General features: G+C 33.9%; 2 protein-coding genes across 2 annotated transcripts in view; one reads left to right on the top strand and one right to left on the bottom strand.

Moving 5' to 3' along the window:
* Positions 1–10,860, top strand: part of LOC131927109 (phosphatidylinositol 4,5-bisphosphate 3-kinase catalytic subunit delta isoform) — a 31,861-nt gene extending 21,001 nt beyond the window's left edge. Inside the window, exons 17-26 of the mRNA XM_059282774.1 lie at positions 902–1,026; positions 1,558–1,701; positions 3,403–3,568; positions 3,853–3,971; positions 4,487–4,596; positions 4,997–5,075; positions 5,430–5,591; positions 5,947–6,064; positions 6,596–6,738; positions 7,212–10,860. Of these exons, the coding sequence (XP_059138757.1) occupies positions 902–1,026; positions 1,558–1,701; positions 3,403–3,568; positions 3,853–3,971; positions 4,487–4,596; positions 4,997–5,075; positions 5,430–5,591; positions 5,947–6,064; positions 6,596–6,738; positions 7,212–7,470 (1,425 nt within the window). The 3' untranslated portion in view covers positions 7,471–10,860. The remainder of the gene's footprint in view (positions 1–901; positions 1,027–1,557; positions 1,702–3,402; positions 3,569–3,852; positions 3,972–4,486; positions 4,597–4,996; positions 5,076–5,429; positions 5,592–5,946; positions 6,065–6,595; positions 6,739–7,211) is intronic.
* A 3,771-nt stretch (positions 10,861–14,631) lies between these two features.
* LOC131927108 (vigilin) lies at positions 14,632–24,518 on the bottom strand. Its single transcript, XM_059282773.1, has 25 exons — positions 24,454–24,518; positions 24,293–24,369; positions 23,401–23,653; positions 23,176–23,284; positions 22,652–22,767; positions 22,329–22,541; positions 21,453–21,659; positions 21,135–21,341; positions 20,726–20,833; positions 20,461–20,565; positions 20,137–20,215; positions 19,880–20,019; positions 19,419–19,637; positions 19,189–19,275; positions 18,942–19,073; positions 18,579–18,797; positions 18,340–18,426; positions 17,984–18,118; positions 17,637–17,855; positions 17,191–17,335; positions 16,971–17,101; positions 16,610–16,849; positions 16,131–16,352; positions 15,640–15,858; positions 14,632–15,528 (listed from the first exon to the last, which is right to left on the bottom strand). Exons 3-25 carry the CDS (start codon positions 23,602–23,604, stop codon positions 15,310–15,312), a joined length of 3,762 nt encoding a protein of 1,253 aa, XP_059138756.1. The 5' UTR covers positions 23,605–23,653; positions 24,293–24,369; positions 24,454–24,518; the 3' UTR covers positions 14,632–15,309.
* Between the last annotated feature and the right edge of the window lie 526 nt (positions 24,519–25,044).

Below are 25,044 nucleotides of genomic sequence, written 5' to 3'. Positions count from 1 at the left end.
TCATAGTTCATTAAAGCGGATTTACTCTAAATAATAGAGGAGTCCTAAAGAATGGTCCTAATTTTATATATCCCACTTTAGCGCTGTAGTGTAAACTACTGGCATTTTATGAGACTACATTTAAATCAAAGTATCCTACATTTAAATCGGAGTCAATGGCCTCAATGGCGCATAAACAGTTGACACGTAACGCTTAATTGTGTTGGAGGCGTGGTCGAGTCGGCAAAAAGCTCATGGTTGATAAATTCGAGTTCAACCCCACTGGCTGATAAATCTCGATCCCCTTCAACACTAATAATTAAGAACGAAGAAGAAGAAAAAAGAAAATCAAAGTATCCTACATTTAAATCAAAGTATCCTACATTTAAATCAAAGTATCCTACCTTTAAATCAAAGTATCCTACCTTTAAATCAAAGTATCCTACCTTTAAATCAAAGTATCCTACCTTTAAATCAAAGTATCCTACCTTTAAATCAAAGTATCCTACCTTTAAATCAAAGTATCCTACCTTTAAATCAAAGTATCCTACCTTTAAATCAAAGTATCCTACCTTTAAATCAAAGTATCCTACCTTTAAATCAAAGTATCCTACCTTTAAATCAAAGTATCCTACCTTTAAATCAAAGTATCCTACCTTTAAATCAAAGTATCCTACCTTTAAATCAAAGTATCCTACCTTTAAATCAAAGTATCCTACCTTTAAATCAAAGTATCCTACCTTTAAATCAAAGTATCCTACCTTTAAATCAAAGTATCCTACCTTTAAATCAAAGTATCCTACCTTTAAATCAAAGTATCCTACCTTTAAATCAAAGTATCCTACCTTTAAATCAAAGTATCCTACATTTACATTACATTTAAATCAATGTATGCTACATTTCTATGTGTTGTTTACCTCAGATGACAGCACTTCTGCAGACCTGGCCAAACCTCCCTGTTGACTATGCGCTGGAGATACTGGACTACGAGTACCCAGACCATAATGTCAGGGAATTTGCTGTCAGGTGTTTGGATGAGGAGCTGGGGTAAGATTGGCTTCAAAGTGTTTTAGGGTTTATCTTGATGTCTATATGTTGATTGATTGTGTTATCTAGATGTTTATACGTTGATTGGTTGTGTTATCTAGATGTTTATACGTTGATTGGTTGTGTTAGATGTTTATACGTTGATTGGTTGTGTTATCTAGATGTCTATACGTTGATTGGTTGTGTTATCTAGATGTTTATACGTTGATTGATTGTGTTATCTAGATGTTTATACGTTGATTGGTTGTGTTATCTAGATGTTTATACGTTGATTTGTTGTGTTATCTAGATGTTTATACGTTGATTGATTGTGTTATCTAGATGTTTATACGTTGATTGATTGTGTTATCTAGATGTTTATACGTTGATTGATTGTGTTATCTAGATATCTATACGTTGATTGTGTTATCTAGATGTTTATACGTTTGTTGATTGTGTTGTTAGCTGGGGTAAGATTGGCTTAAGGGTTGTTTTTTTTTAATTTACAAATTATAGATTTTTCATATGTATTTTTGTTTTGACTTTCCCCAGTGATGATGATTTCTCCCAGTATATGTTACAGTTGGTCCAAGCTTTAAAATTTGAGACTCATCTCATTTGTCCACTAGCAGAGCTCCTGTTGACCAGAGCACTCAAAAATCAGCATTTAGGTCACAAATTGTTCTGGCTACTCAGGTAACAAGACTTGGCAATCTTCATCTTGTTTATAACAGCTTGTGGTTGAATTGATTTTAAGTGACATTTGTTTCATTTAGGACTAATTTTTTTTTGTTCCAAGTTAATAGCTCTCCACATTATAAGATTCTAATTCAGGTCCTGCCTTGTATTATTTACCCATAGCTAATACACCCCTTAACTAGATGCCATTACTTCTCCTAATGTTAAATTTCTATATATAGCCAGTATTAGATTGTTTTCTGGTATGGTTCTAATCTATACCTGCCCCTGCAATATTTACCCATATTCATAGTAAGATTCATACAGATATATCTCCTAATATTGTTATAATCTTGCACACAAAAACCATGTTAATATTTTAATTATGTTATCCTGGGTGGTCTAAGCTTCACAATTTTTTATCATCACCCAATACAGTTTTAATTTATATCTTGCTGTCCTGTCCTGAGCAACCCTGCTATCACCACCCCACACAAATTGTACCTTGCTGTCCTGTCCAACCCTACTGTTGCCACCCAATACAGCTTTAATTTGTATCTTGCTGTCCTGTCCTGTCCTGAGCAACCCTGTCACCACCCCATACAGTTTTAATTTGTATCTTGCTGTCCTGTCCAACCCTACTGTTGCCACCCAATACAGCTTTAATTTGTATCTTGCTGTCCTGTCCTGTCCAACCCTACTGTTGCCACCCAATACTGCTTTAATTTGTATCTTGCTGTCCTGTCCAACCCTACTGTTGCCACCCAATACAGCTTTAATTTGTATCTTGCTGTCCTGTCCAACCCTACTGTTGCCACCCAATACAGCTTTAATTTGTATCTTGCTGTCCTGTCCAACCCTACTGTCGCCACCCAATACAGCTTTAATTTGTATCTTGCTGTCCTGTCCTGTCCAACCCTACTGTCGCCACCCAATACAGCTTTAATTTGTATCTTGCTGTCCTGTCCAACCCTACTGTTGCCACCCAATACAGCTTTAATTTGTATCTTGCTGTCCTGTCCTGTCCAACCCTACTGTCGCCACCCAATACAGCTTTAATTTGTATCTTGCTGTCCTGTCCAACCCTACTGTTGCCACCCAATACAGCTTTAATTTGTATCTTGCTGTCCTGTCCTGAGCAACCCTGCTGTCACCACCCCACACAATTTGTATCTTGCTGTCCTGTCCAACCCTACTGTTGCCACCCAATACAGCTTTAATTTGTATCTTGCTGTCCTGTCCTGTCCAACCCTACTGTCGCCACCCAATACAGCTTTAATTTGTATCTTGCTGTCCTGTCCAACCCTACTGTTGCCACCCAATACAGCTTTAATTTGTATCTTGCTGTCCTGTCCTGTCCAACCCTGCTGTCACCACCCCACACAATTTGTACCTTGCTGTCTTGTCCAACCCTACTGTTGCCATCCAATACAGCTTTAAGTTGTATCTTGCTGTCCTGTCCAACCCTGCTGTTACCACCCCACACAATTTGTATCTTGCTGTCCTGTCCTGTCCTGAGCAACCCTGTCACCACCCCATACAATTTGTATCTTGCTGTCCTGTCCTGAGCAACCCTGCTGTTACCACCCCACACAATTTGTATCTTGCTGTCCTGTCCTGAGCAACCCTGTCACCACCCCATACAATTTGTATCTTGCTGTCCTGTCCAACCCTGCTGTTACCACCTCATACAATTTGTATCTTGCTGTCCTGTCCTAGGTCTGAACTTCACAACCCAGCTGTCACCACCCAGTACAGCCTGATCCTAAAGATTTACTTAAAGAACAATCACGACCATCTGTGTGTTCTCATGAAACAACAAGATGCCCTGAAAAAGCTTTCTGCTCTCAACTCTCTAATTAAGGAGGGGAAAATAGGCGATGAGGTAAAAACAAATAATTTGTAAATATTTGCATACATTTAATAAAGAAAAAATTTTTTTATAAATCTTATTGTTTGGAGATCACTTTGAATTAAGTCTGTTAACAAGGATTAGCATTATTGTATGACTTGTTAAATTTTATTAATGGCAATGTTATAAGCAGCAAAGAATTAGTGTGTTTTTAATATTAGAGTTCAGTTTTAAATAACATTTTAGCTGTGTCATAAGGTAATATTCCCACTGCTTACATTGAAATGTACCTTAGATTATATGGTCACTGTCTGCAGGCAAAAAGAGAAGAGGCTAAGGTCCTGATGATGAAGGTTCTAGAACAACCGACCTACAAGAAATTTTTCTCAGACCTCTACAGCCCATTGTCCCCTCTCTATAAGATGCAAGAACTGAAGTAAGCTAAAAATCCAAAGCAATTTTTTTTTATCCATGTGTGGTAATAGTTTGTTTTAACTTTATCTCGCTACAAGATATAAGAACTTAAGTAAGCTGTAAAAATACAAAAATATTTTTTTTTATCCAAGTGTGGTCATAGTTTGTTTTAACTTTGTCCCCTACTACAAGATAAATTTGTAAGCCAAAAATACAAAAACAATTTTTTTTTTATTCTGTTGGAACAGTGTTTGAATTTTGTTGTATAATTTATCTTGTTAGATTTAAAAAGTTTATATAATTTGTTTTTCAATTTTCCATGTCATTTACAAACTCACCTACAATTTTATAAAAGTTTTTAAAAATATGTTTAATACATCAGATTTTAGTTTTAACTTTATTTTATAAATTACCTTTTTACTTTGAACTCCGATAAAGGGAGTAAAAGTTAAAATTAATGTTCCTTTTTTTTAAATTTTCCATGTGTCATTTATCTTGTGTATTCTTTAGATCAAATTAACATTTTTATTTGAACAGGGTAGAGAAATGTACATTTATGAATTCCAAAAAACGTCCACTTTGGCTGGTCTGGTCTAATGCTGACAATATCGGCCCAGATATACAGATCATATACAAGAATGGTGATGGTACGTTGTGTCAAATTTACGTTATCATTTGTTATCCTGATTGTTTTGAAAGATTTATTGTGTTCTTTAAAACAAAAAATGTGTTTAAAAAATAAAACTGAAGAATGCCCATCTTTTAAAACTGTTATAAAAAAATTATTTTGCTTCAAACTAAATTTGCTTAATATTTGAAAAAAATTTTATTTATTCTTACTGTTAACATCTTTTTCTAAAAATAACATTTTGTGAAGTATTTCGTTTTCTAAAAAGTTTGACTGCTCTACTGAAATTTGCCTAGTTTTCCAAGGATTAGATAAAAGTTTTTTTTAAGAGTTTTACAATCAGCCAAGTATTATAAAAAAACTAAGTACAAATACTTGAATTAATGATGAATGAAAATATATTTTTTAAAATCCAACAGATCTACGACAAGACATGCTGACTTTACAAATTCTTCAGGTCATGGACAACATCTGGCAAGCTGAAGGTTTAGATTTTAGGTAGCTTTGGGTCTTTTTTTTTTTTTAATCTAGATAATTATTGGTATATTAAGTTATATTATATAACATGAATGACAATTTTAAATTTTTCTTGTGGTTGTTACTGTGATGTTAAAATAAAGAATTGTTGATCTTATCTAGGAAAATAAGTACTACAAAATTACCAAATATATATATATATATATATATATATATATATATATATATATATATATATATATATATATATATATATATGTGCAAAGAAATTAAAATATTCTGAATTCTGTATAGGAAATTCAAAGATTTTTTTGAAATTATATTTTACCTAGTTCATGTGTGGTAAAATAATCAGTTTTTTAAAATTGTGCCCAGGATGAATCCTTACATGTGCATGGCCACTGACAGGGAACAAGGCATGATTGAGGTGGTTACACCAGCAGAAACCATGGCCAACATCCAGAAGTGGTACAAGAGTGCTTTTGACAAGAGGGCATTGTTTGAATGGCTCAAGGCCAAGCACCCAGATGAAAAAAGGTGGGGAATTTTGTTGGGAAAACTTGTCACTTAAAGATTATTTGATTTGACCATAACTACTTGTAGTGATTTTAAAATGTTTTCAATGTATATTTTATGGGACTCCACAAAATAAAATCCTTTAATTTTTTTAAAGACATTGTAGGTTTCACATTTTAATGGAAATGGAGATAATAAAGGTGGCATAGAGACTAAAATTTTTGAAAAACTATTTTATTTAAAAAAAGATACTAGTTTAGATTTATCAAAACTGCTTAAAAATTGTTTTTTACAAATGTTTAAAATCTATTAAAGGTTTTTTATTTACTGGTCTGTGGTTTTACTTACAACAGATGTATACCTTTTGTGTTTTCAGTCTGAATGCAGCAGTTGAAGAGTTCCTCATGTCCTGTGCAGGGTACTGTGTAGCCACATATGTCCTTGGCATTGGAGACAGACACAACGACAACATCATGATGAAAACATCAGGACAGGTAGCTTACATACATGGGATATTTTTTTTATAAACTGTTTTTACATCCATCACAACATTGGTAATGGGATGGTGTGGTCAAATGGTAGAGCATACCTTCAAAGACTCAAGTTAAAATCTGGGTTCAAGTCCGTAGAACATCACTGAATCCGTCCAGCTCTGATGGGTATATGGGTATCTGACTGGCGTTAGGGAAAGTAAAGGTGGCGGATATAGTGCTGACCATTCCTTCAAATGCTGAGGTCACAGAAACAGGTGACCTCTACTTCTCTTGCCCCACGGACCGTCTGGTTCAAAAACTAACTTTTACAGCACTGGTACCTAAATTACTATTTACCAACACATGCTTAAGTTGGTGATTAATTAAAAAAATATGTTTAATTTAAACTCAAATTATGAAATTGTGATTGAAATTTTCAACAGAATGTTGACCAAGGGAAACAAACTCAAATAAATATTTGTTGAAGCTTGAAATGAGTAGAATTACTTTTCCGCAACTTAATGTGGTGTTTATTATTTTACCTTTCAACAGATGTTTCATATAGACTTTGGCCACTTCCTGGGCAACTTTAAGAGCAAGTTCCATGTGAAGAGGGAGAGAGTTCCATTTGTCCTCACTACCCACTTTGTTCATCTTATAACCAAGGGCAATGCAGCCCCTGATAACTTCAAAAGGTAAAAAAAATTCCTAACTTCATGAAAAAAATATCTTTGCAACTGAGGTATGTAAAAAGGTCTGAATCTAAAAGAGAAATAGGTAGAATTGGTGTACAGTTATTTATAATATCAGGACTCTGACCCACTAGTTATAAAACCAAATCATAATCAGACTTTACTAATCTTTTTACTATGTTAAGGTTATTCCCAGTAGGTATAGTTTTAGTCTCAATGTATTGAAATTGTAATCCATCTTCATTGAATAAACCTATGTTGACTGTTATTCCATGGCTGTCCAAACATGTACTAGGATCTATTCTTTTAGAGAAGTCGTTACAAAAAGTATTTTATCTAAGTTGTGCAATTAATAAAATAACAAATAATTTTTGTAAATCTTGATTAGACATTTTTTTATTGTAAATAGTGGGTTGTTTATTTAAATATGAATTAGTTTGTTTTTTTTACACGGAAATATTTATTTATTTTTTCAGATTTCGAACCATGTGTGAGAAAGCCTACCTGATCCTCCGGCAGAAATTCTCGCTGTTGATGTCCCTGTTCATGATGATGTTGTCAGGTGGCATCCCTCAGCTGACCAGCCCCAAAGATGTCAACTACCTGCGGGAGACCTTGGTTCCCCATCTCTCCGAGGCCGATGCCCGGGCCCATTTCAGGCACAATTTCGATGAAGCCCTTCAGGGCTCTTGGAAAACCAGTCTTAACTTTTGGTTTCACATGAAAGCCAAGTAAAAAACAAATTATTTAGCTTTGGTCTTTAAACTTAAGGCAGCCTCAGTTATTATTAAATAAAAATTATAACTTGTATGTTAGCATTGTCATTAACACAAACTGCAGTCAATTTTTTTTTTAAATCTATGTCACTAAAAGCTGTTACCTTTTTTAAAAGTCCCAAACAATTTGATTGCATACATTTTATTAGTTAATGGTCTTGGGATGAGAAATTTGTTAATCAAGCTTCAAAATACAACATGTCTATAAGTTTTTTCTTTTTGAAATTTAATGTTGCTTTTATTAAGAGAGTTCATGTTGTTATAAATCCCAACCTTTAAAAAAAAAAGTTTTAATAATTCTTAAAAATGATTCAGTATTCTAAGATTTCATTAAAACGTGCCTTTAAACTTATTTATATGGTGTTTTTTTTAAGCTAAAATTTTTTCCTCTATGCAAAAAAGTATATATATATTTTATAGATTTCCATTCCATTTACCCAGTATCTTTCGTCCACTGTTGATTAAAGTTTATTTTTATTATAAACATGTAAGATCAAAACAATGTGTTCAAGTTTGTTTACTTGTGCATTTGTACATTATGTGCATTTTTTTAAGGTTTAATTTTTTTAGTTTGTAATTTTTTTTTATTTACAAGACAGTAAAAATGCATTATTCAACATAGTTGTTAATTAATTATAATCAGCTAACTTGTAAAGTAATTGACAGTAAATGACAGTAATTATTGTAGATTGAAGGGAGGTAATGTAAATGCCATTTCATGTAGATTGAGTCAGGACTTAATGTCGCTTAAATTATCAAATATATTTAAATATTTGTCTAAATGTATTGCATAACTTAAGTATATCCTAGTCATTTAAACATTCAAATTTTTATAATAACATACAAATATTTTTTTTGCCAAAAATGATCAGAAAAACCTGTAGATTTTTTCCTTGCTAGTTTTATTCAACTCTCCAGCTTTTGCTTGGCATTAACTAGTCGTATTTTTCATTTTTTTGAGTGTTTATTCCAAATTTAATTTTCAGCCAGAGCATTTTTTAATAAAATGTTTTGCCTAATATTAAGATTACACAAAGAATGGTAGCATTGTGATGATTTATACTGAATAGTATGGGACTTAATTTACAAGCACCTTTTTATTTGTTTTTTTAAATAGAATTTAAAAATATTTCATAATTGTTCATATAGGTCACAAAAATGGAATGTTCATGTGATTGTTAAAAAAATTAATACCCTCATAATCCAGCTTTTATTTTAAGAAACAAACATACAAGGCTGGAGAGGTTCATATATTTACACCCTGTTCGGATGTCCATCTCAAGTTGTTGGTGTAGGCCTACTCAAGAGAGGTTCAAATATTTACTCTATTCAGATGTCTAATGACTTTGTAATCTCATCTGTTTGTTGATGTAGGCCTACTCAAGAGAGGTTCAAATATTTACACTATTCAGATGTTTAATGACTTTGTAATCTCATCTGTTTGTTGATGTAGGCCTACTCAAGATAGTTTAAAAACCAAGTGTTCATTTTAGGTTAGGTCATGTTTGCCTGTTGTCCCTCCTGGGACATAGGCTGCTGAAAAGGGCTTTCCAGGCGTCTCTGTCCTGGGCTAGTCTCTCCAACTGTCCCCAGGCTTATCCAATCTTCTTGGTGTCTTCTTCCAGGTCAAGTGTTCATTTTAACTATGTGAAAATCATTCTAATAATTAAAATTCCAGTTATTTTTCTAATTAATTTTAAAACCAGTGTTTTTCCAGTTATTGTATAGTAAGGATGTTACATCTTTTTGTAATTAACTTGTGAATAAAAATGTAAATTATCCAAAAAATTAGAACCACACTAGTTTACTGCTTGCTTTAATATTTACAGTCTGCAAGTGATCTAACTATTAGCCTTGTCCAGTCTGTAGTCTTCCATTTTGTTCACCAAAGTCATGTCTTGCAATTCTTTGTTCATTTTTTCCTAGGCATTCATTGTTTAACTCTAGCTAAACAAACTGGTGATAAAACATATCTAGACAAACTCAATTCATTTTATGTCTAATATTTTTATTCTTTCATTGAGATTAATTTTTGTAGTCTTAATTACACATCAGGAATTAATATATATGCTTGCTATGTAAATTAAAAATATGGAGTGCCTTTTGTAACAAATCTGACCTTTAGCTTTACAAATGTATCTTAATTTTTGTATAACTTTGTATCATTCTTACTTAAATGTCATTTCTCTTTTTATGCAAACTTTTCTCCCTCCCTACCTTGTTACCAATGTCATCATAAAAAAGTCCTCTTGTATAATTACCATAATTCTAACTGCAATAATTAAAAATGCTCAATGGATCAGTTCCTTAACTACGAGTAAAAAATCACATTAAACTTAATGTTTTAGGGAATACAATGTTAAAATTATCACATAATTAATTAATTTAATTATAGTGGTTGTAGTGCTTAATGTTATTCTAATGAAGTAAAGCTGTAACTGTTATGACATATCACTTACAATTTTAGTACTACAATTTTAGTACTATATACTCATGCTCAGGGACAGTGTGGTCAAATGGTAGAGCACTTGTCTTCTAGCCCGTAGTTTGGATCTCTGTTCGGGCTTGTGACAGCAGGACATCTCGGAGTCCACCCAGCTCCAATGGGTACCTGACTTGGCATTGGTGAAAGTAAAGGTGGCTGGGCATATTGCCACACTTTTTCTTTATATGCCAAAAACATGAATTCTACTTCATCTGCTCAATGGATCGCTAGATCTAAAGAGGAACTTCACTTGCTTTATACTCATGCAAAGAGAGGGCTTATGTGATGTTGGCTCAGCCTTGTTAAGAGATTAATAACTTCAATTTAGTTTTTACCCCCTTGTAACTTCACAGTTAGTTTTTGTGTTCAGTACTACAGTTAAGTTCACTAAATTTTGTGATAAAATATGTAATAGTTTTTGTGTTCAATACTACTAATTACATCTCTGTGTACTGCACTTAAAATTATTTTTCTTTAAAACTGACTCTAGCTAACATTCCCAACACTTTACACTGTCTTCATTGTTATCAGCTGTTGATCCTTAATCTTAGGAAGAAAGCACTATTGGCATTTAAAATAAGGATTACAAACTTTTTTATACCAGTGAACTCATTCCTGTATAATCAAATGTTTTTTCATTGGTTTGTTTTATAATTTATGTTGAATCTCTTTAAGATGTAATTAAAATCTGTCAAAACATTTCAGCATTTAACTTGTTCAAATACTGTATTTTATGAAAAATTATACATGAATTATTGCATGATTGATGTACCTTATATTTGACAATCTTTGTAGAAAAAAATATACATTGTTATTATGATAGTCTTTCTGTGTAAAATATAAGTAAAAAATTCTATGGTTATATTTTTCAGGGTTTTTATTGTGTAGTTTGTTGAAGGGTAATGTAGAGCAGGGGTCTCCAAACTGCGGGCCGCATCCGGCCCGTGGAGATCTTTTTGTTCACGGAAAAAAAATTAATTAGAAGTGGTTGATGTACTTTGCCCAGAAAATTCAAAACAATTTGAAAAATCTAGCATTGGGTGCAAATACCATTGCCCTCCATGTTGCAGACATCGATGTAAACATTGTAACTCAAATAGTGAAAATGGCTAGCTAGTTTTGCAATTTTTCAAATGCAATAGATGAGTCGCTGGACAGCTGTTTCAAGTTTTTGGAACAAGTACAGGGCAACAACTTGACGCACTTTCAGCAGTGCAAGGTCTTCATGGCTGAAGCAACAGCTGAGTTCCCCACATCATTTGCATGCGAGATCATCAAAGACCTCCAGCTGCAGTTTCAGTAACGGTTTTCTTACTATGATTCAAAGGCAGAAGAAGTGAGACTTTCAAAACCCATTTAAAGCAAATGTAACCAGTTGCCCAGATGAACTGCAGATGGATGTCATTGAATTGTAAGCAAATGACTTCCTTAAAGACATGTTTAAAAAATGGCGGGTGGGTTTTTGTGTTTGCTCAAGGAGAACAAACTTGGACCTCGAGTGTGTTGTCAGCCACCAACAGTGTTTCTTTCAGACTTTTTCTCCTGGAGGGTGGGGGTGCGTTTAAAATGTGTATATATTTCTATATAAATTATATTTCTTTGGGGGGGGGGGGGGGAGTACAGGGGACACCGCCACCCCAAAGAGATGTATGGAAGAAACTCTGGCCCCCGAACTGATATTTGATAGTTAATGCGGCCCTCTGGCTAAAAAGTTTGGAGACCCCTGATGTATAGGAATGGAATTGGTGATAGTATTGGGGGAAGCGAATAAAAAGGTTTTTATAAAGTATTTATAAATATGTACCAATGCCAGAAGACCCATTGTGAGTGATATTGTGCTGAAAATCTATTTTTGTAAACAGCTGTCATCTTTAGTCTGGCCCATTGGACAACACATTATTAGCCTGTGAACACTAGACCAGTGAGTGACCACAGCTGACTCAGTTGTCACTTATTTGGCACCCCCTGGTTCAATTGTTTACTTACTACAAGAAAGTAGTAGACTACCACTGTTACCCTTTGTGTAACTAATAACTTGAGATTTGTAATATAGGATTGCATTACCAGCTGTTAGGTACTAGATGAAGAACACATGGACTCTACTGACAATTATCCAGTTACCTAAGGCCATCATCCATACTTAGACATTGGGAAAGGTGAGGGCATGGAAGAACATACACTTGGGCAGATGTACAGGTGACAGGGCAGTGAATGCCACATCCTAGTATGGTTGTTTTTTTTAATTATAAAAATATTAAACAAAAAACTTCTTGGTAGTGCATTTTCAAAGTACATTTATTTCTTTTGCCAATGTAAATCAAGTACATTAGCTTCAAAAATGTTTCATCATAAAAGGTTTCATGTTTTTTTTTTTAAATTTTAAAATTATCTATTCATATTCATTCTCTCAGAATTTAGCATATTTTTTCAATAACTGATCAGTAAAATCATTTTACAATGCCTTCTTCCATTCGACTTATGCCAATTAGCCACGACTTTTACTAATTAGCCACGCCCAAACGGCTTACACAAACAGCATTCAAAAATCATAAATTTTTATTTTAAAACTAATTTTATGTACAGCATGTTGCAAATAACATCACAATTCACATCACTCTGTAAGAAAAAAAAACCTATTATAATACAATATCAGTCCCATACTTTTCACATATATATAATTTTTTTTTACAAATGAAAATTTGTGATTTCAAAATATGCATTTAAAAAAAAATCATTAACAAAAGCCAACCGAACAATTTGTCATTTCTGTTTAAATCAAAACAAAAAGAATAAACTTGGCTAGCCCTTCCACCGCAACACACTTTATGATGTTCACTAAAACAAAACCTGCTAACAGATTAAGCCATTAGGGTAATCAACCATCACCTACAAATGTAACATGGGGGGAACAGAATGAAAAAAAAAAGTTGACTTGCATAATGAGCAACACTGAACATTTCATAAGAGAATGCTGCTCAATGTTTTACTTGTTAAATGTAGCTCCTGTCTTGTTGTATACATTTATTTCTACAGTATTCTACAAATCTCCAGGTTGGTTTTTTTTTCTTCTCACCACCATTACACAAATGTCAAATACAAGTCCCCATTTTGAATGCTTCAAAAAATGTTATTTACTTAACATATCTTACTTTAGAGTAATAAGGCATTCATTCATAAACAATCAAAATGGGTTCCATGAACATACAAAGGAACAAAATATATTTAATAAAACATTCCATAAAAGCTTGGCCTTCATTTTTTTCTTCTTAAAAATGTTAAAAAATAAAAATAGAACTCTGATATATAAATGTATTTACTGGGCTAGGCACAATGCAAGCGATTGGTTCATGCTTGTTTGACTTGATGAAAACTTGGACAAGAAGCATTTCAACTTACTTCAAATAAATTCATTTCAAATATTGAAATATAAATATATTTACTTCCACTAGGGTAAACAACAATGAAGTGTTAGTGGTACGTTTTGGTAGGCAAGTGCAGTCAATTAGCACAGGAAATAAGGTAAAACTTCCCATCAAGACTCAAGACTCCACTTAAACTGTGGACAGGTTTGGTGTTAAACAAGCTGGTTTCTAGCTAGGCATTTCATCAACAACAAAAGAGATTCTGTAAGACCTAAATATCACTGTCCTAACCTCTTCGTTACTGAACTAGATATAAATGCATTAAATCAATGATCCAGCTCCACTCCGAAACAACACAAGAAGCTAACAATTTTCCAACAAACAAATTTAAGAGAAAAAAAAAATATGGGCAGTTTTTGTGACTTTAGAGTGACATCAGCTGGAGGATGAACCAGGTATGGGGTGAACAATAGGGTGAAATGATGTACATTGCATATTTGTTAAAATCAAATGGGAGTTGATCATTGAATCATTATATTTCTACTGTTATAATCCTCTTATATAGAATGAAGTGAACAAAAGAAAAAACAGCTTGAGACATTAGAATCAACTTTGTAATGTAAAGCTTGAATGTTTAACTTAGTCCACACACAAGTAGAAAGGAAGAGAAGACATGTCAGAACAATACAGATGTCAAGAGCTGTGCTTGGGCTCAACAACACATGACAAAGGGTCAAAAGACTAGCAGTAGGTGATCACTTGAAGAGAATTACATCAAACAACATAACAATTGCATTGGAGGAGTAGGGGGCAATAAAAGGGTTTCCGCTTTAGTTACTTTCTGTCAACCTGCAGTTTTTTACAACTTTTTATCTGTAAACCTTGACAGAAAGTAGAGCTGTATCATTTGCTATAGAAAACCAAAAAATATAATTCAAATAACCAGCTAACCACATTAAAACGTGCAGTTTCTTAAACTTTCAGCTCTTTAAATAATCTATCACATGCTTGAAGAAAAAAAAACTTCATATTTTAATTAGTCCAGGTAGCCTAGCAATAAACCTCAGTACAAAGTGCTTTAAGTATGATTAAGGAAAGATTTAGCAACAATTATTTGGTTTTGAAAAGCAAAAATCTACACAGGATAATTGACAAATTAATATGGAATGATTTTATATGCAGCTCTAAAACTTTAATAAAAAAAAAAATATACTGATCAAACTTAGTGTAGGGGAAAACTTTTTAAAACAATGAGGGAGGGGGAACAGGGGGGGGGGGGGAAGAGAATAATCAGATTGTAAAAGTAAAAGATTCAAAGTGCATTCTAAGAATATTTAAAAATTATCTTTCAAAGAAAACAGTTAAGATAGATCTGTCTTTTCAGTGTTAAGCTCTATTTTAAACAAGAGAAAAACTGAAAAGATGACATTCCATTAGAACTTTAACTTATTTCTTTCAATGTACTGGTTTTGGATTTTTTACTTTTTACTAATCCCCATCATCAACTAAAAGTAAAAAAAAAATGTAATGGGAATAGAATAAAATCTTCCACTAGACAAAACAGTTCTGTAAAACAAAATTTAAGGAAGCAAACTGGCTTTATCTGATTTGTCTAGAAAACAATCACTGAAACTTGGCTTTATCAGCGCTTCATTGAAACAATAATGAGCTTACATAAAAGATTTCAAAATATGGTAAATTTATCCCTGTGCTTCAATTTGATAACAACAACAAAATAATCTGGTTACTTAAAAACAGTGTCCATTTACATCAGTGAACAAAATGGATCTATACAACTCTAGATAGACCATATCTAGTTTCTCAAGTTGGAAAGTAAAGCCAAAATCGTGGGCCAAATTGAGGGAGAGGGGTGTTGAAGCTACAACAGAGGTTAAAAAAGTTAAACTGCCAAGGGACTGTCACAAGACAGATCCATCTACTGGGGTGGTATTCACTTTCTGATGGGACCCCACGAGCGACCTTTTGGTGCAACCACTGCCCCAAAGCTTGGGAATTCCTCTTGACTAGCCGTGTCTGGAGCCCGATCCCATGGAGCATCCTTGACCACAAAACCCTGTGTTGGTTCCCTGGGTGGGGCGGGATCTGAAGAACTCTTGCTGGGTGGTCTCTGCAGATCTCGGATGTACTCTTGATCCACAAAGTCTTGCAGCTGTGGGAATAATCATCGCTTATATTTAAAAAGAATAATCTCACAATACTAACAAGTTTCCTAACTAAACAAATTTAGAAATGTATATAACAAATTAAAAATTATAATTACATATTCCTCTTCCATGTTGAGCAAATAGTCCTTGCAGTCAAGAACATTATCCTCTGCACCAGAAATAGTGACCAGGTTAGGGTCTGGGTCACCAGAGCGTGGGAAGCGAAGCTCAACATTGAAGTCCTCCATCAACTTGTTGATACCACGACCTCGGGCACCAATTATACGAGGGTGGATACGGGCATCAATTGACACTTCCTCAACATACATATCCTCCTGGAGATTAAAAAACAAATGAAAATATTCAAAAACAAAATAATTCTGGTCAGTTACCCATCAGAGCTGTAAGGATTACGGACTAGAACCTGAGATTTGAGCTTGAGACTTTTGGGTTAACAGTTGTATACCCTACCATTAGACCACGCCGTCTCCACTATGGTAAATAATTTACCACGCTTGTTAAGAGACATAAATTACAGGATTTCTTTAAGACATTTTTTCAAAACAAAGTTGAATTTTAAAAAATGAACAAAGCCAACACTACTCACATAGCTTTTAACTATCTTTAAAATCTCATCCTTTGCAGCCTCAGCGTTCTGCTGGTAGCCAGTGATGGATATGAGACTTGGGTTTTCGCTGCCTTTGTCTGGGAACTGAATGTTAACGTCATGGTTCTTGCGGATCCCAGAAATTACATTACCCTTTCGACCTATGATCTTGGGGTGGTATTTTTCATCAACTTCCACAGTCAGCTTGAAGCTCTTCAATTCCTGAGGAGGAAATGTAAATATAGTAAAAACAGCTATAAATCTTTATCGTCAATTATTTTTGTCTTGTTGAAGATTTTGGATAAAACACAAAATTCATGTATCTCACACAAAAGTATATATTTCTGGTTTATTAATATAGATGTATAAAGAAACAAATGTTTAAAAATATGCAAATATGGGTTACTACCCATACAAAGTATAATGAAGTAGTCAGTACATCTCTAAAAATGTCAAGTTATTTGTTCCAAACTAATTACCCTATCTTCTTTTTCATGTTCCAACTGATTGACCCTCTCCAAAATGGCATTCCTGGCTCTGGAAACATTGGCTGGAGGTCCACGAACTTTCACAACATCACTGTGCTCTTCAGCTGCAGGAATTGAAATGTTCACATCATAGTCCTGCATCAACTTGCGCACGTCCTTGCCCCGCTGGCCGATGATAAACTTGTGAAGATCGTATGGGACATTGACTTCATCCACAATGGGTACCAAATCCTGAAGAGCAATAGTGAATAAATTAGTATTTAATTCAATAGCAGTTGTAGTCATAAACAGAATATCTTTTAAATTATTAACACCATTAAAATATTTAAAAATAAAAATGCAGTGTATGTACCAGAAGAGCTTGCTTGGCATTCTGACAGTTCTCAGGTTTACCCGTGATAATGATAATGTCCCCTTTGCGTGGACCATTGCCATTTTCAACAGGACTAATATCACCATTCACCACAGGTTCATCTGGAGAATCTACAAGGACAGAAGTAGGGTAAAAATTAGGCCATCATACTCAAGCAATGTTTAACATTACACTATAGAATAAAGAAGTAAATACTGACTTCCATTAGCCATGGGTGGCTTGTCTGGAAATTTAATGCCCACATCATACTGTCTGGTGATTTCTCTGACATTAGCTCCTCCGCTACCCATCACAGTCCTGTGATCCACCTGAGCTATCACACATTCCACTGTCACTTGAGCTTCCTGATAAACATAAGCAACAGCATTAGTGAATACATTTGTAAACAAAACCTTTTTATGTACTGTAAATGTACTTTCCGAAAACGCAGCAAAATTTTGGCTTTAAATATTCTTAAAAAAAAAAGCTAGTGAAAACACTTAAATCTCTAATCTGTTAGCAATTTTGTTTTTAAAGTCTTAATATGAAAATCTGGCCAGTACACTCTCCAGCTTTAAACATTCCTTAAAACCCAGTTTGACAATTGGTCCCTTTTTAAGGTTTAAAATATATAAATTTTTTGTTTGAAAAAAAAAATGTTCTCACCAAATCTTCAACAATCTCCAAGATTTTCTTTTTGGCTGCCTCCACACAATCTTTAGGACCTTTAATCACAACCTTGTCACTATTCACACCACTGCGAGGGAAACTCACGGTGACACCACCATAATCTTCTGCAATATTTCTCAAGACTTCACCACGTCGAGCAACAAAATATCTGTGGTGCTTAGGATCGACGTGGACCTCTCCTTCCACAGTGTTATCCTGTTAGAAAGCAAACAATTCAATTATACTACAACACATTACTTAAATTCTATTGTCAATTTTTGTTACTAGATACATTTCTAATAACGTTTAGTTTCTTTTAATAAAATGGCACTGAACAAACATACCAAGCTTTTAATAAGACCCTCTAGCTCAGACTTTGCTTGCTTCACACCCTCTTCTTTGCCGATGATGGTTATGGTTTCCTGGTCAGGGTCACTTTGGGCAGGGAAGATTATTCTTACACCTGTATTCTCCCTGACCTGGTCAATTCAAAACTATCCTTTTACAAAATCTAACAATAAGATGATAGTAATTAATGATAGTAAGTAATGAAGATTGTTTACAATAAACCTGCAGATTCAGTTAAGACTGTAAAATTAATAAATAATTGTTTAAATTTTAATAAGTTAATTCATAATAGAAAATTAGAACGTCATATTTAACTAAAGTAAAGTTAGTCACAGATTAAAATGAAAATAACCTTTTTAATGGTTGCTCCATTTCTACCAATGAGGAACTTGTGATACTGGGGTTTGGCTTTAACTTCAAGGGTAAAACTTGAATCTTTCTGTAAAACAATTTTTATTACATATTTATGTGGTAAGCACCTTTTGATATTGCAATTATTGTACATGATAAAGTGCAAGTGAATTACATGAGGTATGAAAGAGTATTTTACTAACTTATTAAAATAATTTAGCAAAGTTTTAAATGTCTCACCCTTTCATTCACCAACTCTAACAGCTGCTGTTTGGCATTCTCAACATCTGCACTAGGTCCTCTGATCACAACTTTATCACTCTTGGTTCCTTCTTGTGGGAAACGGATCATAACACCACCATTCTCTTCAGAGATAGCTCTGATAAATTTGCCCTTGGTGCCAATAAGAGAGTTGTGAAGCTTGTTGGGGATGTCAATTGTAACTTCTTTAATATTGCCCTGTTAAACCGACATAAAAAAATTGTTAACTGCTGGATAATAATACTTTATCAGCCCACAGTAACAGGGCTATTTTAGGGTAGTTATAGTTACAAAAATTTATCAGCCTAAAGTAACAGGGCAATTTTTGAGTAACTATCTTACCAATTCTTTCTGGATGGCTTCAATCTTTTCTCTAGCTTTCTCCACATTGGCTTTTTTCCCAGTGATGGTGATAACATCACTGTCACTTATTTCACTAGGCAAATCAATCTTGGTATCTGTTTCTTCTCTTATCTATTTGGGGTGGAAATATTTATACATCATGAAATAGCATGCCACATTAAAAAATTTCTAAACAGTAGCCTCTATTCTTTACAGTTAAAATAGTAACTTATATACACTCTAATACCTTCTTAATGGTGTTTCCTCCTTTACCAATAATATTTTTGTGAAAGTCCTTAAAGATGTGTACTTGTGCCTGGTAGTTGTTTTCAATCTAAAATGAAACATTTTTACTAATTAGTGGCTGAACAACTAACCGCAAACCATACAACTGTCATATCAAATAAATGTTTGAATTAAAAGTTATCAAGATGGTACATTTATTAAAATTAACCAGCATCTGGGAAAACAACATACCAAATCTTTGACCAGGTTTTGGAGATGCTTGAAGGCTTTATCAACATCATTCTTTGGTCCACGCAATGTAACAACATCACTTTTTTTACCCTGGTCAGGAAAAGTGATCTGAACCTGGTTATATTTATCTCTAATTTCCCGGATATTTTCTCCCTTGGAACCAATAATTTGACGGTGGAATCTATGTTCAATGATGATGTCCCTTGTTTTTTCATTTTCCTATTAGATTTCAACATACATGATTAGTTACATTGGGCAAAAGTGATTTTAACAATATTAGTGTTATTAAAATTAAAATAGTATGTTTATAGTGGTGGAAAATTAAATTCATTGTGAAAAAAAATCAGCATATATTTTAACTGAATTTAACAGTATTATTAGCTAGTTTATTGTGTCAGATTGTTCAAACTACTTTTTAAATACAAATGTTGCATAGAACTTTTAATGCACAAGTAACCCACCATTCTATTAGCCATTTCTAGAAGCTGCTCCTTTGCTGTCTTAACACCTTGTGGGTCACCCTCTATTCTAATAATATTACTATTTTCACCATCTGATGGTATTCTAATTGCTACACCAGTTTCTTGCTTGATTTTACTAACTGAAATTGACAGATTATATTTAATTTAACTCTAAACAAAAATATTAAAATATAACAATTCAATAAGGCGTACATTAATTTGTGTTCTATCTTAGACTAAAAGATATTGGTACTTACTGTTGGCTCCACTTTTACCAATAATATGTTTATGGAATTTTTGATCTACTTGAATTTCAGCAAAATCCATGCGCTTTATCTAATAAAAAAAATAAAGTTCTAATTACTAATTAAGGTATAAAATTTTGGGAAAAAAAGGAAAAATTTTTTTAACCTACTACCTGTACTTCACCAGGATATTTTACAATGATACATGAAAACTTAATAAATGGCCAGTTATTGAAAGTTTGTAATTTGTTAAATAGAATCAAATATCCTTTTTTTTCTCTTAAATCATAACTACTAACCGCTTATAAATCTGTAACAATAAAAATGCAGACTTACCAAATCTTTAACAAATGCATTGAGTTTCTCCACAGCTTTGTTCACCTCTTCAGGGGGTCCCTCAATTGTGATTTTGTCTTGTCCATCAGTAAACTCAATGTGAACCTGGTTAAATAGTTCAGGTGATTACTGTTATGCATTTATTAAGTGTGTATCAGTCAAACCGATTGTTTTGACAGGCAACAATTTATTTATTACATTACCCTTCATTTTTTTTACTATAAAAAAGTTAGCATTTTAAAATAAATCTATGTTCAGTACTCACAGTGGGGAAATTTTCAGTTATCTCTTTAATGTTGCTTCCCTTTCTGCCAATGATGAACCTGTGAAGCCATGCGGGTGCTGACACATCAGAAAACACAACACTGTTGGCCTGAAAGATTGAGAGAAACATTTCCTCTGTGAAGTTATCCTTTTACACCTCATGGTCCATAGGGCCGATAAATGATTAGCTTAGACCTAGCATATGAAATGATTATGTGGTCAGTATTATACCCAGTTAACTTTTCTTTCCTAGATTCAAATCACCTACTCTTCAGAGCTAGATACACTACTCTAGCCCTGGCATAAACTCATGACTTTTCGGTCTGTAATAGTGTGTTTTGCCACTCTACAACACTATCCCACAATGAAAGATACGAGACAAAAAACAAAATAAAGACAAAGAGGCTCACCTTGCTATAAACTTCAGTAAGGGCCTGGCCCAACTTTTCCTGCTCTCCTCTCAATGTGATAGTCTCGGAGGGTGAATTGAGGTCAGGTACTTCAACAGAGACACCAGTGTTGGCTAAAATTTCTTGAATGTTTGCATAACGAGGACCCACAACATACTTGTGTTGGGATTTTTTAACCTCCACTGAAACCGTCTGACACTTTCGTTTCTGAATTTAGATTTTTTAAATGATTATTAATTAGTTTAAATTACAAATTATATCGCTTCTCAACATCCTTTATATCAAGAATAAAATAGCCCTAAATAAATTGTGGTCTACCTTTTCTTCATAAATTGCCATCATAGTCTGTTTACATTTCAAAACTCCATCCTTCTCTCCAGAAACTACAATCTCATCCTTGTGAGGTGGGACACTGATTTTGGCTCCAGTTTCCTCAGTCAGTTTAATAATATTTTCTTTGTTGGGGCCACACACAAAAGGATGGAATGCCTTGGGAATTGGTAGTCTTTCAAATGCCAGTTTTGCCTAAAGAAAATATTATGCCATTGATAATATTCAAAAGTAATCTTGTAAATAATTTATAAATTTAAAACATTAAGTTCTAGAGTAATACAAAAGTAAAAAAATCCTCATAAGTTTCTTGACCTCTGCAAATCTATATATATATAATTCTCTTCTGGGAGCCCTAGAAAACAAGCTGCAAACGCGCTCCCTACCTCCCCACCCCTACATGGTTTTAGTGAGCTGTGTTCACTCTAAATGTTTACAAGCAGAGCCAACGATTTTAAACGTAGGGGGGGGGGGGAGGGGGGGGTTATGGTCCTTAACGAGCGCTACTTATAGTGTTTTAAAGAAATATTTTCAATGGCAGCGTTGGTACTGTCGAATTAATAAATTATGAATTACTGAAAAGTAGAAAAAACAACAACTAATTAGCGGCGTATGTTATGCCGCGGGCCGGCTCGTGAAGGTATAATGTGGTCAGCAATATGCCCAGCCTCCATTACCTAACTTGAGTTAGATACCCATCAGAGCTGGGTGGGTCAGAGATATTCTACTGACATTAATCCAGATTTGAACTTGAGATTATCGGGTTAGCAGCCTAGCACCACGCTGTCCCAATTAAGGAATATAAAGCACCAAAATATCTATCTTCTAAGAATATAAGCTACATAAAAATGAAGGAGTACATACTTGCTCTTCATGGATTGCTTCAATTTCATGCCGTGCCTTATCAATCCCCTCCTTCGCTCCAACAATTTTTATCTCGTTGGGGTTAGTTTTGTCATCGGAGCGAGGGAGGTAGATCTTAGTCGCAGTCGCTAATTCGATTTCCTGCAGCTTCTTGCCACTTTTGCCGAGAATAAACCTATGATACTCTCTTGGAATATTGAGCACAATACTGGCCTGCAATTAAACAAATGTTTAATATTTAGATGTATTCTGAAAACCAAGTAGCTAATAGTTATTAAGGAAATCTACACAGATTTTTTTTAATATATTATGTTTTCACCAACCTGAGTTTGGAGCCTGTTCACAACTTCCCTACGAGCTTTCATCACTGCATCTTGTCGCCCATTGATTACCAGTGTCATGCTCTGATCTTTTGCCATGCTCAGTTCAATAGATACTCCTACAAAATAAGTGGATTCTTTTATATTATACAGCATCAAATTTCCTCTACAAATATTAATCAAAGCTTACTAGTGTCTGAAGATCAGATCAATAGCTTGGCATAAACAATACCCCTTAGTCTATTCAGCTCGTAGTGTATCTGACTTAAATCTGGGCATGGTGTTGACCACACAATCCTTTTATATTGATCCAAAAAAATATACTGCTGAAAATGGTAACATTTTACCACTATTTTTGTCCTTTCAATTTGATACCTCTATTGTAATGACACAGAATATCCCTTCGAACATGGGCCTAATTTTATTAACAGATTATACTGTAATGAAGACCATCATTAAAATGAAAAAAAAATCCTTCTGTGTAAAGAAATCACTGCTTTAAAAAACTACATCAAAATAAACCTTACCAGTTTTTTGCATTATTTCCTTGCAGATTTTCATTTGTTCACTTTCTTCTCCAAACTGTCGCTCATTCATTTCCTTAAACTTGCGTTCTTCAAGGGGAACAGTAAAAACCTGTCAAAGTAAATGAGTAAAGTAAACTATATAAGTTTTTTTTATTTTCAAAAACAGAGGGCTATGACACAATAATGAAATTATATGCAAGGTTTGATTAGTTGGACTAAATTTACCTGGGTACATTTGGATTGGCGAGTGAGAAATTTAGGCTGCCATGCCCCACCAGGAGCAATAGATGGTGCGATTGGCTGTTCAGAGCGAGCATCCAGAGGTGGTAGTTTGGGGAAAGCATTATCATAGGTTGGGAATTCAGGTTCAAAAGCCTGGAGGTCAACTTTGCTAGACGTTGCCCCATCATTTTCCATACTTGTGGCCATGATTTAGAAGTTGCAGGTTATTGAAGACTTGCCGAGTCGAACAGTACAGCTAGAGAAAACATGTACCTTGTTAATAAGAACTATCATTGTAATGTGGTAATGAAAAAATTCCAAATGAAATTAACAGTTTTTACTCTGAATAAGATATGAACAAAAAAAACAAGTTTAAAATGTATACTGAGAGTAAATGAAAGATGAGAAGTAGAACTGAAAAAATGCTGTTTAAAAGCCTTTAGGGCTAACAATAGATTCACTATTATAATTATTTTTAGGGGCCTACAGAATAGATGCATATGTGTTACTAAAATTAGGGTTTAAATAATAATACAAGGGCAATTCATGAGCTCTACATATACAATAATAGATCTAGCAGATCTAGACTAATCTAGAGGAATTAAGTTTACATAACAAAATCACCCACTGTGGAAAAAAAATGGGCAGGGCAGATTTTGTCTTTTTTATTTTTCTCACTGTGAAAACTAGAAATCTGTGTATTAATGTATGGTTATTGACATAAGTAAACAATATTAACATAATTTTAATAACAGTGATCGTTTGCACAAAATGCAGATACTAAGTTTGGTGTTTATTGTTTTTCTTCTCTATACGTATACCACGTAGGCACATGAATGGTTATGTATATAAATAATGGCTGCTTCCATACTTCGTCATGGGGATTTGTACTTACATGTACTGTGTCCGTAAAAGTCCGTCCTAAAAGTTAGCTATCGTTTCTCCGGTCTCCACTGTGGCTGAATATTTCATCTGGAAGTAATAATAATCTTTACAATTGTCTAACTTGAAGCGATTATTTGTTTGATTATTTGAAGTGTAGAAAATATTACTTACCAACCACGAACAGGAAAGGTGAGAATATGATTGGGAAACAATACAACCATATCGCTATATTCTTGCGCTGCACAGAAGGATCTCATTGAGGTATTTTGATTGGTCATATTTCTAACTTGTGGCAAAAATTTATCAGTTTTATCCAATGAAAATGAGCCTTACAATTAGAAGCATTTAAAAATAATTCTTAATACTATCACAACTATTAATAAAATAATATTTGTAATCTTATGCATTTTTATCGTCTTTTGAATCATTACAAATCAGGTGCCAAATAAAACTAGAAATATACCCGGTAATATTCTAAAAACCGTAGCAAAGAAGGTTAAAGTTTAAAGGTTAAGAAAGGAATCGCCAAGGGTCAAAGTGGGTGGCAGTCACGTGTACAATTCTATTTTTAGTCACAGTTTGCGTTTACCGTTTTTAAAAAAAAAATAGACTTAAATCTACTATTCATGATAAAATAGAAATACATAGCAGTTTCTTTTACAACATTATAGTAAAATCAGTGTCTGAAATTTCATGGCTACCACCGTCACAGTGGTCCGCGATTATAGGGCCGCGTCAAAATTTAAAAAAACATGACTTAGC

Source organism: Physella acuta, unplaced genomic scaffold (assembly GCF_028476545.2).
Source record: "Physella acuta isolate Inbredline_101_S28 unplaced genomic scaffold, ASM2847654v3 ptg001374l, whole genome shotgun sequence".
Lineage (NCBI taxonomy): Eukaryota > Metazoa > Mollusca > Gastropoda > Physidae > Physella > Physella acuta.
This window is presented reverse-complemented; position numbering and strand designations above follow the sequence as displayed.

Coding starts and splice junctions, on each gene's coding strand:
- LOC131927108 (XM_059282773.1), bottom strand. CDS start 23,604: ATGGCCACAAGTATGGAAAATGATGGGGCAACGTCTAGCAAAGTTGAC. Junction 20,216..20,460: donor ATGCATTTGTTAAAGATTTG/GTAAGTCTGCAT, acceptor TTTTTTTATTAG/ATAAAGCGCATGGATTTTGC. Junction 19,638..19,879: donor TAGAAATGGCTAATAGAATG/GTGGGTTACTTG, acceptor GAAATCTAATAG/GAAAATGAAAAAACAAGGGA.